Below are 14,244 nucleotides of genomic sequence, written 5' to 3' on the forward strand. Positions count from 1 at the left end.
TGTCTCTTACAAAGAATTGTGTCTATTCAAATGTTCACATCTTTAGATATCTATATATTTGTTCTTTTTTTAACAATCTTTAAACATCTCTATATATATGTTCTTCTTTTGTGAAATTTTCAAACTTTCTTTTCAATTCAAAGGTACACATCTTTAAAATTTTTTATATTTGTTTTTCTTTTAGAAAATAATCAAACTTTCTATTCAACACAGATTTTTTTTCATAAATCTGAATAAATGCAAATAACAATTGCATCTTTTCGGTATACCTTTTCATCAAATATTTTATTTATTTATTTTTTGACAGAAACTTCTACGGTTGCGTCTCTTTAAAAATTTACGTCTCTTCATAATATGATGAATCAAAATAATTTGAAATTCAATTTTCAACGTCATTCTCTACTCTATAAATTATTTATCAACATACATAACTTTAACAATGATGTAAAAATGGCTTCTCATCACTATGAGAAATCTATTGCAATTTTGATTTATTTTATGAATCGTTGTACTCCCTATGTTTCTAACAGATTGATGTTTTGACCATCTCACATATATTAAGAAAAAAATAAATTTTATCTATAAGTTAATTTATAATTACTTTTTGGTAGAAAGAGAAAATATAAACCTTAGATAACGTGTCATGTGGAGAAAAATATAATGTAAAAAAATTAATTTAGTATCTTAATGTACAACATCAATCTTTTAGCAACAAGAAAAATATTAAAACATCAATCTATTAGAGACAGATGAAGTAATTATTAATTATATTCAGTATCTGAGTATAATTCTTCATAAACTAGGAATTTTTATTTATTAAAATATATTAAACTAAATTATTCTAACCTATTTAATTGAATCATTGCAACATTTGCTATATTTAATATTTAACATCACATCACTTGGATAAAATCTTCATAAATTATTATTTACTAGATTTTAATTACAAAAATATATTTAGATGAATTATTACAACCTTTTTAATTAAACCACGACAAATTTAGTTTATTTGATGAACCATTAAAGCTTTCAATTTCTATTGTGAACCCTTTGCAACTTTTGGAAAATTTGATATTTATGGTTGAGTCTATGATACTAAAATATAATTAAATAATTTTTTGTTGTCATTTAATTAAATTAAAGTTATTTTTCAAACAACTGCAACTTTTTGTTTGTTTTTTTTATCGTATATTTCTGTTTTGATTGTTTATATTTATAACCGTCTAACATTTTCTTTTATAAAATGTCATATTTTCATTACAACTCTTCTTTATGTTCTTTTTTTAGATATTTGGATTTGTGTACATCAAATTTTATTAAAAAATGCAATTTTCTATTATATGTTTGTAGTATTAATCATTATTTATTTAATTGTAAAGATTTTTTTAATCATATGTCTATAGCATTAATTATTATTTATTTAATTACATGTGAAGGTAACATTATTTTTAAGAATATTTATTAATTAATATTTGAAGAAAGTTTCAAAAATTTGTATTTATATTTATTAATTATCTTAATAAATATAAATAATTAAAGAAATTTTGTAATAACTACTTTATTAAAATGAGCTCCCTTCGATATCGCGGGGGCACAATACCTAGTAATTCCATAGTAACTAAACCACTAAATCATTTTAACATAAACCAAAGAATCAACAATCCTAGACAGCATTCTAAAGACCTAACTCTAGCAACCTAATAGAAGCCATACAACAACCAATCGATCCACTAGAACATTCTTCTATCATTGTCTTGATTCCACGATCACATTTTGTCTTTACTTGCATCACAAACACAAATTGAGATGCATGAGTATTGTCATAAACTCTCAGTGAGACAATCCTCCCATCTACTGGGCTATAAACACAAGCAACTGAGAATCCAATGTTCAACAATCAACAAACAACAAACAAACCAGAATAAACCAGTATCAGCCGCTTGCTGAAAGGGTTAGTGTTGACCGAAACTGCCTCCCAGTGTCGACCGACAACCCTCTTCGACCCAAAAATCCTAGCGCCGACACATGCCCAAGTCCTTGCACCGTCAATATCTTGGTGTCGATCGACACCGACTCTGGACACGTATTCTGCTCGAAGCCGAAAGTTGAATCTACGTACCACCTCCTCCAATGTGACCAAGGCTCGCCCAAAAGCCAAAAGAAGCTGTTGGAATCATGAAGCAACCAACAAGCAAGAAAACACCACAAACAGACATAAAAGAAGCAAAACAAAGGAATTTCAGGCTTAGGTCAACAATGGTCATGCATTCACCTCTTTAGCAGGAAGTTTCTGACCAAAACCGACGAATCCAACCTCTTAGAAAGCTTCACTCTCGTTCCTAGCACCAGATCTCCAGTCCACAGGAACATATCTCACAATCAAAGCCAAGAAATCTCCAAGAAACTCCAAAACTCTCAAACACACTTTTTCTCCCTTCTGTTTCTCTCTGGAATCGACAAAAGTAGGCTTTCCCCGAAATCTAGGTAAAACTTCCAACTTATTTACCCCGGTTAGGGATTCCACTTAATCAAAATCGCTCCAATTCGACGATTTAAAATAAACCGGTCGAACCATAAATTGATAGTGTCGATCGGCACTCACCTTAGTGTCAATCAAAACTCTCCCAAAAATCTCACAATTTTGTTCGCGGATGTTACAATTCTTCCCCACTAACGTAGATTCGTCCTCGAATCTCGAAAAACCATCAGCCAAGGACTCCCATACAACTGTCTCCATGGCCCATATCTCCTTCGACCGATCTATGAAGGTTACCTCCAGGCGACAGACTCACGTTCCAGACATTATTTTCTCTCGATTTTTGGACTTTCCTTTACTCATAGGTCTCAACCTTGAGTTTTTATTGGCTCCTCATTAGGCCTTACACTGCACGCAATAATATTGGCTCCTCATCGGACCTAAACCCGCATGCCATAATTTATATATCATGGTTTTTACGGCTTTTAACCATGATATAAATGTACTTTTTGAGTCTTTTGATTTGTTTTCTAGGATGTTTTAGAATCTTAACATGTTTTCTAGGATTTTGGCACGGAAGAAGCGAAATGGAGCGATTTGGATCATTTTGGAGCATTTAACCGGAAGAAATCAATTTGGAGTCTGATCATGTGACCAACGTCGATCGACACCAAATGAGCATCAGTCGACACCAAGACAATCCAACTCAAGTCTTCATAATTGGAAGTTTTACAAATTTTGCCCGAAGTCTTCCATAATTACAATAAAAGTCCCTGACGTATTTTAGGACATATATATAATATTTTAGGTTTTAGAAACCCTTAAGTCTTATTCTAGCAAGTTTTATTTTCTGCAACCCTGTGAGATTTTGAGAGCTTTTGGGAGAGAGAGATCTGAACTCCTTTGAGAGAAGAATTCATTAACTCCCTTTTTACTCTTTTAATTTCAATTGCTTATTATTCAGAATGATGATTTGTGTTTCATTGAATATGTATGAGTAGTTTGCTTGTTAGGTTCACGGTTTTTCACAGGAATTTTATGATTTACTAGATCTGTTTATTTAAGATTCATTATCTTTCTAGATCTTCATCATAGGTTGTTCTTCATATTAATTCTTGATTGATCACCTAGAATTAATAACTTAGGAAAATAAATTGATATGAGAATATAGTTGATTTTTCTGATAAAACATTTTTATGAGCAAAATTACTTCTTGCAAAGAGATTTGATTTAGTAATTTTGTGAACAATCTAAACCTGTTTTCAAAGCTGATTTTTAACCTAGAATTTTACAAAGAGATATGGATTTTCTGGTTTTAAATTTAGATAATATTTGCAGTGAGAACTGATTTATTTTACGAAAGTGTTTAGAGTTCTGGATCTGATTTTAATTGCTTGAATCCTAATTAATTTATTGATTTGATATTTCATAATTTCCTGAGAAATTCCCTAGGCCTAGCTTTTTGATCATCTGAATTTACACAACTTTTATTTAATATTTTGCATTGCTTTTCTTAATTTAAATCAAGTTGTTTAGCGTAATCAATAAACTCTTTAATTTATTGTGTAGTATTGAGTCCTTGTGGAATTCGACCCCTAAGTACCACAGTGATCTCTTAATTTGAGAGAGTAGCTCTAGGATTTAATTTGAGCATATCAAATTTTGGCGCCGTTGCCGGGGACTCTTTGATCTACCATTAGATTTGAGTTTTTAATTTCTTCTAATTTTTTCCTTTTATTTTCTACTTACACATTCTTGTTTTTCTTCTCTTTGGTGTTTCAGGTGCATGCCTCCTAGACCTCACACAAGGAGCAACAAGATTGGTCCTATTGTTAAACTCTCAAACGAAGGAGAGAGTAGCTCTAGGGTTTAATTTGAGCATATCAATAATGTATAAGGGAAGTCAAATATTCGTCTCTCAGGGTTGCCACTCTACAGTGTGTCTCTGGATCACCATCCGAATTCGATATACCGGTCACACTCTCAAGCCACAAAGTCTCAAAATGTGACGGTACTAGGAGAACTAAAGTTCTCCAAAAGTCGTTCAGGACCAATTGTCCTTAGAGAAAACAATTGTGAACACGTCGGAGTCTTATCTCCTAACCAGGTCTCCCTCCCGTGGATCACGTAAAACATCACAATGTCGTACCAACCACATATTACCTCACTGGAATACCACATGACTACACAAGGATTATCAACATGCCCCAAGGGCTGCCACGAAGGCCAACAAATTTTCTAAACAGGACCGCCACAAAGGCCGACAATGTTTAAACAGACCGCCACCAAGGCCAAACAAATGTCCTAAATAAGACTGCCACCAAGGCCAAAAAATTGTTCTAACAAGAACTGCCACCAAGGCTACACATCTCGAAGGACCATCACGAACACCACTCATCTTGAAGGACCTTCACGAAGACCACACATTCCGAAGGATTGCCTAAATAGGCAATATTGGCTAAACCGCCCGCCCAAGCACTCTGAGAAACTTGCCTCACGTAACTTATGAATATTCTCGCTCGCTGTTAAGAATTTCCTCTGATATTGGATCCCTCTGTGCACTCCAGGGTAATGAAGCAATGGGTTGCTCCATAATCAAACATGACGTGGGACCTAAACCCGCCTACCAATAAGATCCCTACACAAACCTCATGTGCTAAGAACCCTAACACTTTTCACAGACTAATAAAATCTGAACTACTAAAATTCACCAAGTTTGAGTCTCAGAAATTATAGCTGTGATCGCCCCGACAATGGTTCTTCCATTCTCCACAGTCGTGTACAACCATGGTGCTTGCTCAATCTGTGACACCTGCTGCACTTTCGGCTACACTCCATGTTGCACCGCTGCCACCGCCATTTGCTGCAACTTGGGACACTTGGGATTGATGTGCCCAGGCTCCCTATAGTGATAGAATACATGAACCGCTGATGGGCTGCCGACGTAGTACTCCTATTGGGACAGCTAGCCACCTTGTGGTCTATGCTACCGCATCCATAGCACCACACACCACTCGGCCTCTGCGTAGCCTCCCACTTTTTCTTGGTTCCCTGCGCAGACTTGCTGCCCTTTCCAAAACCTCCAGGATGCTGAGCCTTCCTCGGCTAGACCGCTGGACTAACCGTCACTGCATGTGCCCAGATATCCTCCTTGATCTCCACTGCGGTCTCAACCAGCTCCGCCTTTGTAGCATAGCTTCGTCGTCTGCTGTGAACCCTCAAGTCATCCCGAAGGGCCTTTATGAACCTCCTGACTTAAGCCTCCTCAGACTCCATCGCTCGGCCCCCATACATCAAAAGCCTACCGAACTCCACATCTAGAGAACAATTATATAGTATTAAATATGAATTTATTTCCATATTTCTTAATCTTTTATTTATATTAATAGAATAATTATATAATGTATGTCTTATATAATACATACATTAATTTTATATAATTATCTCCAATATATTAATAAAGAAACATTTTTGAAAAAAATATTGATGTGTCGTCCCTAGAGAGCTCGAGACATATTTTAACAAATAACTCTCATTAGTTAATACAAATTACATCCATGGTATTATAGAATTCATTCAAAATTCAAAAAAATAAATTAAAGCTATTTGCAATTTTTTTTTTAACTCATAAAAATTTATTATAACATAAGTGTTATCATATTGTAATGATGGATACAAGCAACTGGAAATATTTGAATGATAAACAATTGAGTTATTATCACTAATAGGAGATTTGGCCAGTGTATCGGCACACTTGTTTCCATCCCTTGAAACCCAGCTGAATTTCATTGTCTCCATTCTCTGTATCCATTTTCTTATATCTCTAATCCAATTGATAACCCCGAAGTTGATAGTCTTTCCTTGAAGCAGTGAGATCACCTCAAGATTGTCTCCTTCTAAATGTAGTTTAGTGAATCCTTGATGGCAGGCATGTTGTAGAGCAAATATGACAGCTTGGAGTTCACACTCTAGAGGATTATTTGTACATTGACCTTTCTCTTGACCCGATCCTATGTATGATCCATTGGCATCTCTAAAAATCCACCCGGCCTTTGATTTTGTAGTAGGATTTTGGTAGGAACCATCATAATTACACTTTATCCAACCATTCTCAGGTCTAGACCAATGCATCTGTGAGTTTGTTTGCGTAGAGGTCTGTCTTTGTACACGTTGTAACTGATCGGCGACCATCATGGCATCTAGCCATTCTTTTGCATCCTCTTTAGCTAGCCGCATACATAACCTCCATGAGATGTTCCTTTGCTGATATATTAGCATATTTCGACATTTCAATATTCTCCATAAGATCCAAACTGGTAGCTGTTTGTAGATATCTTCTACATTATGCCTTGTGTTCATTGCCAATATTTCCTGTATTTTTCCTTCTAGAGAGATAGTTAGATCTAGAATCCTGTTATTTAATATACCTGATCCTTGCCAAACAGCTTGAGCATAATCACAGGTAAAGAATAGATGATTTGTTGATTCATCCTCACTGCAACAACGCCGACAAAGAGAGTATTGATTTATGTGTCTTGCTTTCATGGTAGCTCTCGTAGGCTGCGCCCCAGATAATATCTCCAGAGAAAATGTTTGAGTTTTGGAGCAATATGCAGTTTTCAAATTGTTGTTTTCAACTCGACATTGCCAGGAGGGGGTCGAATATCCTGATAATTTTGATGAGTAGTTAGCCAATATGCCGATTTTACTGTATGAGTGCCATTCTTTGTATAATGCCTGCCCAGAATGTCTCTCTCTGCTCCGTGACTGATCTTTATATTCAGGATTGTACGGACATCATCTTCGTGAATTAATTCTCGTATGACTTCTTCATTCCAACATGTTATGTCTTCATTTAATAGCTTATCAACTTGCATATTCTCCCTGATAACATGTTTTGAGTGTAGAGCTCGTGGAGGATGCAGCGGTAACCAAGGATCCAGCCAAATATTTGTCGATGAGCCATCTCCAATCACAAATCAAAGTCCTTTATCGAGGAGGTCTCTACCATGGATGATAGCTTTCCAAATATAAGAAGATTTTGCCTTGTCAGTAGCATTCAGAATATTTGTGTCCCCAAAGTATCTTGATTTCGACATTCTTGCCATTAAACAATCTGGATGCTGAAGGATTCACCAAGCTTGCTTACTAAGAAGTGCTGTATTGAATTTTTCCAGATCCCTAAATCCCATTCCGCCTTCTTTCTTAGGTAAGTTCATTCTATTCCAAGCAAACCAATGCATACCCTTTTTCTGATAAGTTGTTCCCCACCAATATTTTGCCAGAATCCCATTTATTTCTTCACAGATCTCTTTTGGTAATCTTAATATATTCATAGAGAAAACTGGCATAGCAAGAGCAATAGATTTCATAAGTACCTCTTTTCCGGCTTGGTGAGAGATATCGCTTGTTCCATCCTTGAGTCCTATCATTGACTTTTTCCAGTATAAACTGAAATATTTCTGTTTTCTTCTTAGTAAATTTCTCTGGCAACCCCAAGTATTTACCTCCTCCATCATTGTAGATTCCCATCTTGTTTCTGATTCTTCTTTTTACTTCATGGTTTAGCCGACTTCCAAAGGTGATCGATGATTTACTGAGATTTATAGCCTGTCCAGAGGCCTTCTCATATGTTGAGAAAATATTCTTTAAAACATTGCAAGATCTCACATTAGCCAACGTGAAGAATAGTGAGTCATCAGCAAAGAGAAGATGTTTTACTGAGGGTCCTCCTAAGCTTGTTTTTATTCCTTGAAGGTTCTTTGTCTTAACAGCCTGATCAACAAGTTGTGAGAGAACTTCAGCACACAAAATGAACAAGTACGGTGACAATGGATCTCCTTGCCTGATTCCTCTTTCGGGCTGTATCATTCCATGAGGAGTTCCATTGATGAGGACTGAATATTTAACTGTAGAAACACAAGCCATAATCCATCTTATCCATTTCTCAGCAAAACCCATAAGTCTCATTGTCTCTTCAAGGAAATTCCACTCAAGTCAATCATAAGCTTTAGTAATATATGTTTTAACCGCCATGTAAGATTGTGATTGTCGCTTTCGCACCTTTAAGGCATGGTGAACCTCATGAGCTATGATAATATTATCAGTGATCAGCCATCCCGAGATAAATGCAGCTTGATTCTCAGAAATCATTCCACCGAGGTGTGGCTTCATCCTGTTCACCAGTATTTTTGATATAATCTTATAGTTTACATTGCATAAAGCGATTGGGCGATAATCAGTCACGGAGGTACTGCTCTGTTTCTTTGGTAGTAGACAAATGTTAGTATGGTTGTGTAAACTGCTTATGTTTTCGTCATGAAAGAAGCTTTTGATTTCATGGATGACATCCGCCTTGATTTCGTCCCAAAATTGATGGTAGAAAATACCTGAAAAGCAGTATGGGTCTGGGGCACGATGAGGACCTATGCTAAAGATAGCATTTCTGATTTCCTCCTCTAATATTTCTCTTGTAATATCACTGTTTATCTCAGTGGTCACACTGCTTTGGACATGCTGCAGTAAATCTTGAAGATCTTCTTGTGAAGTGGCTTGAGAAGTGTAAACATCATGAAAGTAATGAATGGCCGCATTAGCAATATGATTTTCATGTCTTTGAACTTCTCCATTCTGATCTTGAATAGCATTGATTCTATTCTTAACTTTTCTGATATTTGCAGTTCGATGGAAATAAGATGTATTTCGGTCTCCAACATGAAGCCAAGTGTTTCTACTCTTTGTTTTCCAATGAAATTCCTCTTCCACATAAGCTTTGTTAAGCTCACTGCGTCAACGACTTCTTTCTGATAATGGAGAACCTGTTGCAATTGCTTTATCCAAATCATGTTTAAGAATGCTGATCTTTTCCTGACTAACCACTCGATTTCGACGTTTCCACTTGGAAATTTCCTGACGACAATGAGTTTTATTCTGTAATAGAGTGCTTTGTGTTGATCCACTCATTCTCCTCCATCCTCTTAATGCTGACTCTCTGAAACCTTCTTTGTTATAGATCCGTGAGTCATATGAGAAAAACCCTTTTCATGTTTCTATGGAGTCTGCAATGTGTGTAACTAGTAGCCGATGATCTGACTCTTCAAACTATAAAAAATCTGTTTCTGATACCGGAAACTGTCTGTGCCAAGCTGGAGTTGCCATAGTGCGGTCTAAACAACAAGTAACATAGTGAGTTCCTCTTTGACCTGCCCATGAGAACCTATCTCCAACGGATTTCAACTCATGTACTTTCTCAAAAACTACTTCATCCGGTTGTTTTATTTCTGACAGGCAAATGATGTCCAGGAGATCTTTTCTTGATATCTCCTTAAGGCATCGAACTGTAGGGACATTGCCTAATCCCTGACAGTTCCAGCAGACTGTCTTCATGGTGGTTGTGGTGGATTAGGGCCCACCGTGCCTCCATTCAAGTCTTTTGTGGAACATGAGCCACTGCCTTTATCATAGTTATCAAACTTCATTTTGGTCGTCCAACTGACATCAGTCTGGTTGATAGAATCTTCTCGCTTGTGCTTCCCTTTGTCCATTGTAATGTTGTTCACTTGCCCAGCATCAACGTTCGCCATTGTCTCAGGATTGGGATAAATATCGTTAGATCGTATGAGGTCCAGGGACCTCCGGGAGAATAACCCTGAATTATTATCAACATGGTAAAAGGGTTAATCCGATCGGAAATACCTCCTGCATCGTTGGACATACTGAAGTGTGTACTAGGATCTGGAGGATCATCATGAGTGCCCAGGCAGTTGTGATTTGGATCAATGTCAGAAAGTTCAAAATCATCATCGACTGCTTCAAAGTGTTGAGGTGCATCAGGAATTGGAACATCCAAGTCAACTGCTTCTTGATTGCCATTGTTCACTCCATTATCTGCCTCTAGAATTGGTTGTCCATCATCATCAGTCTCTTGGATGTGAACCCCTTGATTTTCTATGTACTCAGGATCATCATCAGGCCCATCCCCACCATTTTGAAGTAGACAACGGCCAGAATCATGAGTTAACATGCCACAAACTTCACAGAAACCATGTAGGCGTTCATAGAAGAAACATAAGACAGTATTTACTCCAGGAGAGAATTGGTAATTGCACTGAAACTGGAGAGGGTGGTCAACATTCCAATTCACCTGAACACGAACAAATTGAACCCTTGTGTAACATCTGCGGACCAAATAGTAAGATTTGGGGATGGGTGTCGATCGACACCAGGGGGTGTGTCGTTTGACACCAACTTTTCTGGTTCGACCAGATTGATTTTATTTCACGATTTTGGGTTGATTTGGTTTAATTAGTTTGACTAAACCGAGTATATAAGTGGATAAGCGACCCAAGTCGAGGGTTTTTACGTTTTTTGTCGCCGTTTGTAGAAGAAAAGAGAGAAACGAGAGAGTTTGTGGGTTGAGAGGTTTTTGGGATTGTTCTTGTCTGTTTTGGTGAGATCTGTGGCTGAGGAAGGGAGAGTTGTTGCTGGGAACGAAGGAGAAGCTTCTTGAGGTGTTGTTTCCACCGTTTCTCAATCCAATCTTCCTGCAAAAGAGGTGAGTGCATGCCCATGGCTTATCTAAGCTTGAGAATTCTATGTTTTTGTGTTCTTTAAGTTGTTTGATTGATTCCTTGCTTGCTTGTGGTCGATTTGGGGTTTCTATGGCCTTATGTTGTGTGTGGAAGAGTTTGGGACGCTTGGGAATCGTTTGGAGGCGGAGATCTGCAATGGAGCGTCGAGGAAGACGATGTTCGACATCAGTGGCGATCGACACCAAAGCGAGGACGGCTCGAAAATTCTATGGAGTGTCGATTGACACCATGTGGAGGTGTCGTTCGACACGATTAGGGTTTTCGGGAGGTGTCTAACAGGTGTCAGTTGACACCAGGAAGGTGTCGGGTGACACCAGGAAGGTGTCGGGTGACACCAGGTTGTCAGTGTCGATCGACACTTGTATGGTGTCGGTCGACACCAACCTTCGTTGGTTGATGATTGCTTGCTTCCTGGTTTGATTGTATTTGTTTGATGATTGTTTGACATTGGATTCTCAAATGCTTGTGTGTATAGCTCAGTAGATGGGAGGATTGCCTCACTAAGTATTTATGATAATACTTACGCATCTCAATTGTTGTTTGTGGTGTGCAGGTAAAGGCAAAGTGTAATCGTGGAATCAAGGCGATGAGGAGGAGGATGTTCTAGAGACTTGATTGATTGTGGTCTAGCTATTGTTAGGTTGCTAGAATTGAGTTGATGGAACATTGTAGGATGTTGGAATTTGGTTATTGACTTGTTGGAATCTTTATTGGTTTAATGGAATTGTTTGGTTATCTGCTTGTTGGTTGTTGCTAGGTTGTTAGTGGGTATGAGAACACTAGATAATTATTATTATTAAAAAAAAAAAAGGGAAGGGTAGTTTCACCTTGAGACCGTGGCTTCATCGAATTCAATCTCCATGAGATCACCTAAAGAGCGCGCAATGCTATCAATTACTCCGAGATTCAGGTACTGAAATGGAATAGCTATTTGCTATTTCTTAATATCTACTTTTATAAATATTTTAAAATTAGTATTATAAAATCTAATGTCTAATTAAATTAGTAAAAATAGTAGTACTTGTATAATTACATTTCAATACTGAAAATATATTTTTTAAATCAAAATTGTAGCCATTTGATGTATTGTGTTTTTGGTGTCTTTTGTCCTTCATTTAATATTAGTTTTGAGTCATTTGTCTCATCTTTGTCCGTCTTTTATGTCTTTTTGGTATTTTCTTGAGTTATGATTAGGTGTGGAGACGATGTGCTAGATTTGAAGTATTTTGGTTGGATTCAAACTTAAACGGAATAAAGAAGCAGGAAGCGACTTTTTGGACATCTTCAAGTTGAACTGAATCATGAAGTCTGGACAAGTCTAGAGAAGTCTGGTGACGTCGGTAGAAGTTTGGAGAGATTTGGTGAAGTCTAAAGACAAGTCTGGTGAAGTCTGTCGACAAGTCTGGAGATAAGTCTCAAGAAGTCTGGAGGAGTCTGGTGAAATTTATGGACAAGTCTGCTGAAGTTTATGGACAAGTCTGCTGAAGTTTATGGACAAGTCTGCTGAAGTCTAAAGAATTCTGAAGAAGTCTGGTGAAATTTGTAGACAAGTCTGTTGAAGTCTGGAGAAGTCTAGTGAAGTCTGCTGTCTCTCTGCCTCTGTTCTAGACACTTATTTCTTTTTCCTAAATTTTTCTATTTTCACTTTTATTTTATTTATTTTATTTTAATAAGAGTATAAATACCCCCAATGACCTAATTAGCAACACATGCTATTTTCTGAGTTTTTCTGTACCTTGAGACTTTTGTAAGCCATTTCTGGAGATTAGAGATTCATCATCTTTAACAATTTGGAGAAGATTTCTAAACTCTTTTCTCATTTTATTTAATCAGTTCAATTATGTCTTCTTCATCTTTTTGTTATTGCTTTCAATATGTGTGAGTAGTCACCTAATTGGGTTTTAGGGTTCTAAGTAGGGGATCAAATGATTTAATGGTTTAATTGTTTCTTGGAAATTCTATTTTCTTTGTGGTTCTTTGATTCATATGTTCTTAATGCTAGAATAGGACTGATCAGCTTGTTCTAGATTGTAGGTTTTTCTATGCATCAAAAGTGTTCGATAGAATGCCTGAACCAATATGAATTGACCAATATTTCTCTAGCCTGCAAAATTTGATGTTAAGGGATATTGTGAACTTAGTGAACTTGTTTGATAATGTAAATTTGATTAGGAGATTACAAATGAAAGTTTAGTAATTGAATAGTCAAGTTTAGTAAATAATACCTTGAAAGAGGTTTAGTCAAATCTTGTGTTCATGTTCTAGAATGGTTGTTAACTATCAAATTCTTTGTTTCATTTCCCATTAATCGTTAATCTCTGAAATGCCCTATAGTCCAATGTTTTAATCCCATAAGTTAAACCATTTATTTCTTTGCATTTTTATTTATAAACTTGAAAACCAACAAAGATTTTTCTGTTTTAGCTATTTACGACTTTTGCAAATCTTTAGTGTACCATTGGTTCTTGTGGATTCGACCCTGCATATACTGCCTCACAGTTAAGTGTATCGGGTAGATACTTGAGCGATCACCATTTAATTTGAATGTGTAATATACTTATTTTAAAAAACAACAAATTGATTTCTTTTTTAAAAAATTAATTATTTCTCCTATTTTTTAAAAATAAAGTCCGAAAAATTTATTACATAATTGTTAATTATTAATAGTAAAATACCAACTATTAGTTAAGTATTGTTAAATACTTATAAATCCCATTTCTAATTATTCACAATTTATATTGTATTTTTATTAACACATATAAGTTTAAATTTAAAATATTACTTTTTAACACGATAAGTATTTAGGAATCCATTGAAACCACAAAAATAATTTTAAAATTCGAATTAAATAAATTAAAAGTATTAAACTGTTTATGTTGATTACAAATCTTGGATGAGTCAGAAAATAATTTTATTCATAAAATTTTTATTTGAATCGATTTATTCAGCACATAATGGAGGTTGTTACCTAGTTAGATTTTTAAAAGTAATATAAAAAACCACATGAAACTTGTGAACTTGTCAACTGCCGCAGACAACATCGATCAAAGAGTGTCGGTCAGTAGCCCTGTTTAAAAAATCCCCGCCTAGTCCCGGTTACGCTCTGTAAAATCGTTAGACACACCCTCTCTACCTCGATTAATGATCAATCCCCGCCTAGCACAATTATTAGATTAT

General features: G+C 36.1%; 1 protein-coding gene across 1 annotated transcript; it reads right to left on the reverse strand.

The window, feature by feature from the left end:
- Positions 1-4,979: 4,979 nt before the first annotated feature.
- Positions 4,980-6,835, reverse strand: LOC147920960 (uncharacterized). Its single transcript, XM_087501311.1, has 2 exons — positions 6,182-6,835; positions 4,980-5,099 (listed from the first exon to the last, which is right to left on the reverse strand). The coding sequence occupies exons 1-2, from the start codon at positions 6,833-6,835 to the stop codon at positions 4,980-4,982; spliced, it is 774 nt and encodes a 257-aa protein (XP_087357437.1).
- Between the last annotated feature and the right edge of the window lie 7,409 nt (positions 6,836-14,244).

The sequence above is a fragment of the Camelina sativa genome, chromosome 19, assembly GCF_030686135.1.
Source record: "Camelina sativa cultivar CO46 ecotype springtype chromosome 19, ASM3068613v1".
In the NCBI taxonomy this organism is placed as follows: Eukaryota; Viridiplantae; Streptophyta; class Magnoliopsida; order Brassicales; family Brassicaceae; genus Camelina; species Camelina sativa.

Coding starts and splice junctions, on each gene's coding strand:
- LOC147920960 (XM_087501311.1), bottom strand. CDS start 6,835: ATGAACACAAGGCATAATGTAGAAGATATCTACAAACAGCTACCAGTT. Junction 5,100..6,181: donor TTAGTGATAATAACTCAATT/GTTTATCATTCA, acceptor TCTTATTGGTAG/GCGGGTTTAGGTCCCACGTC.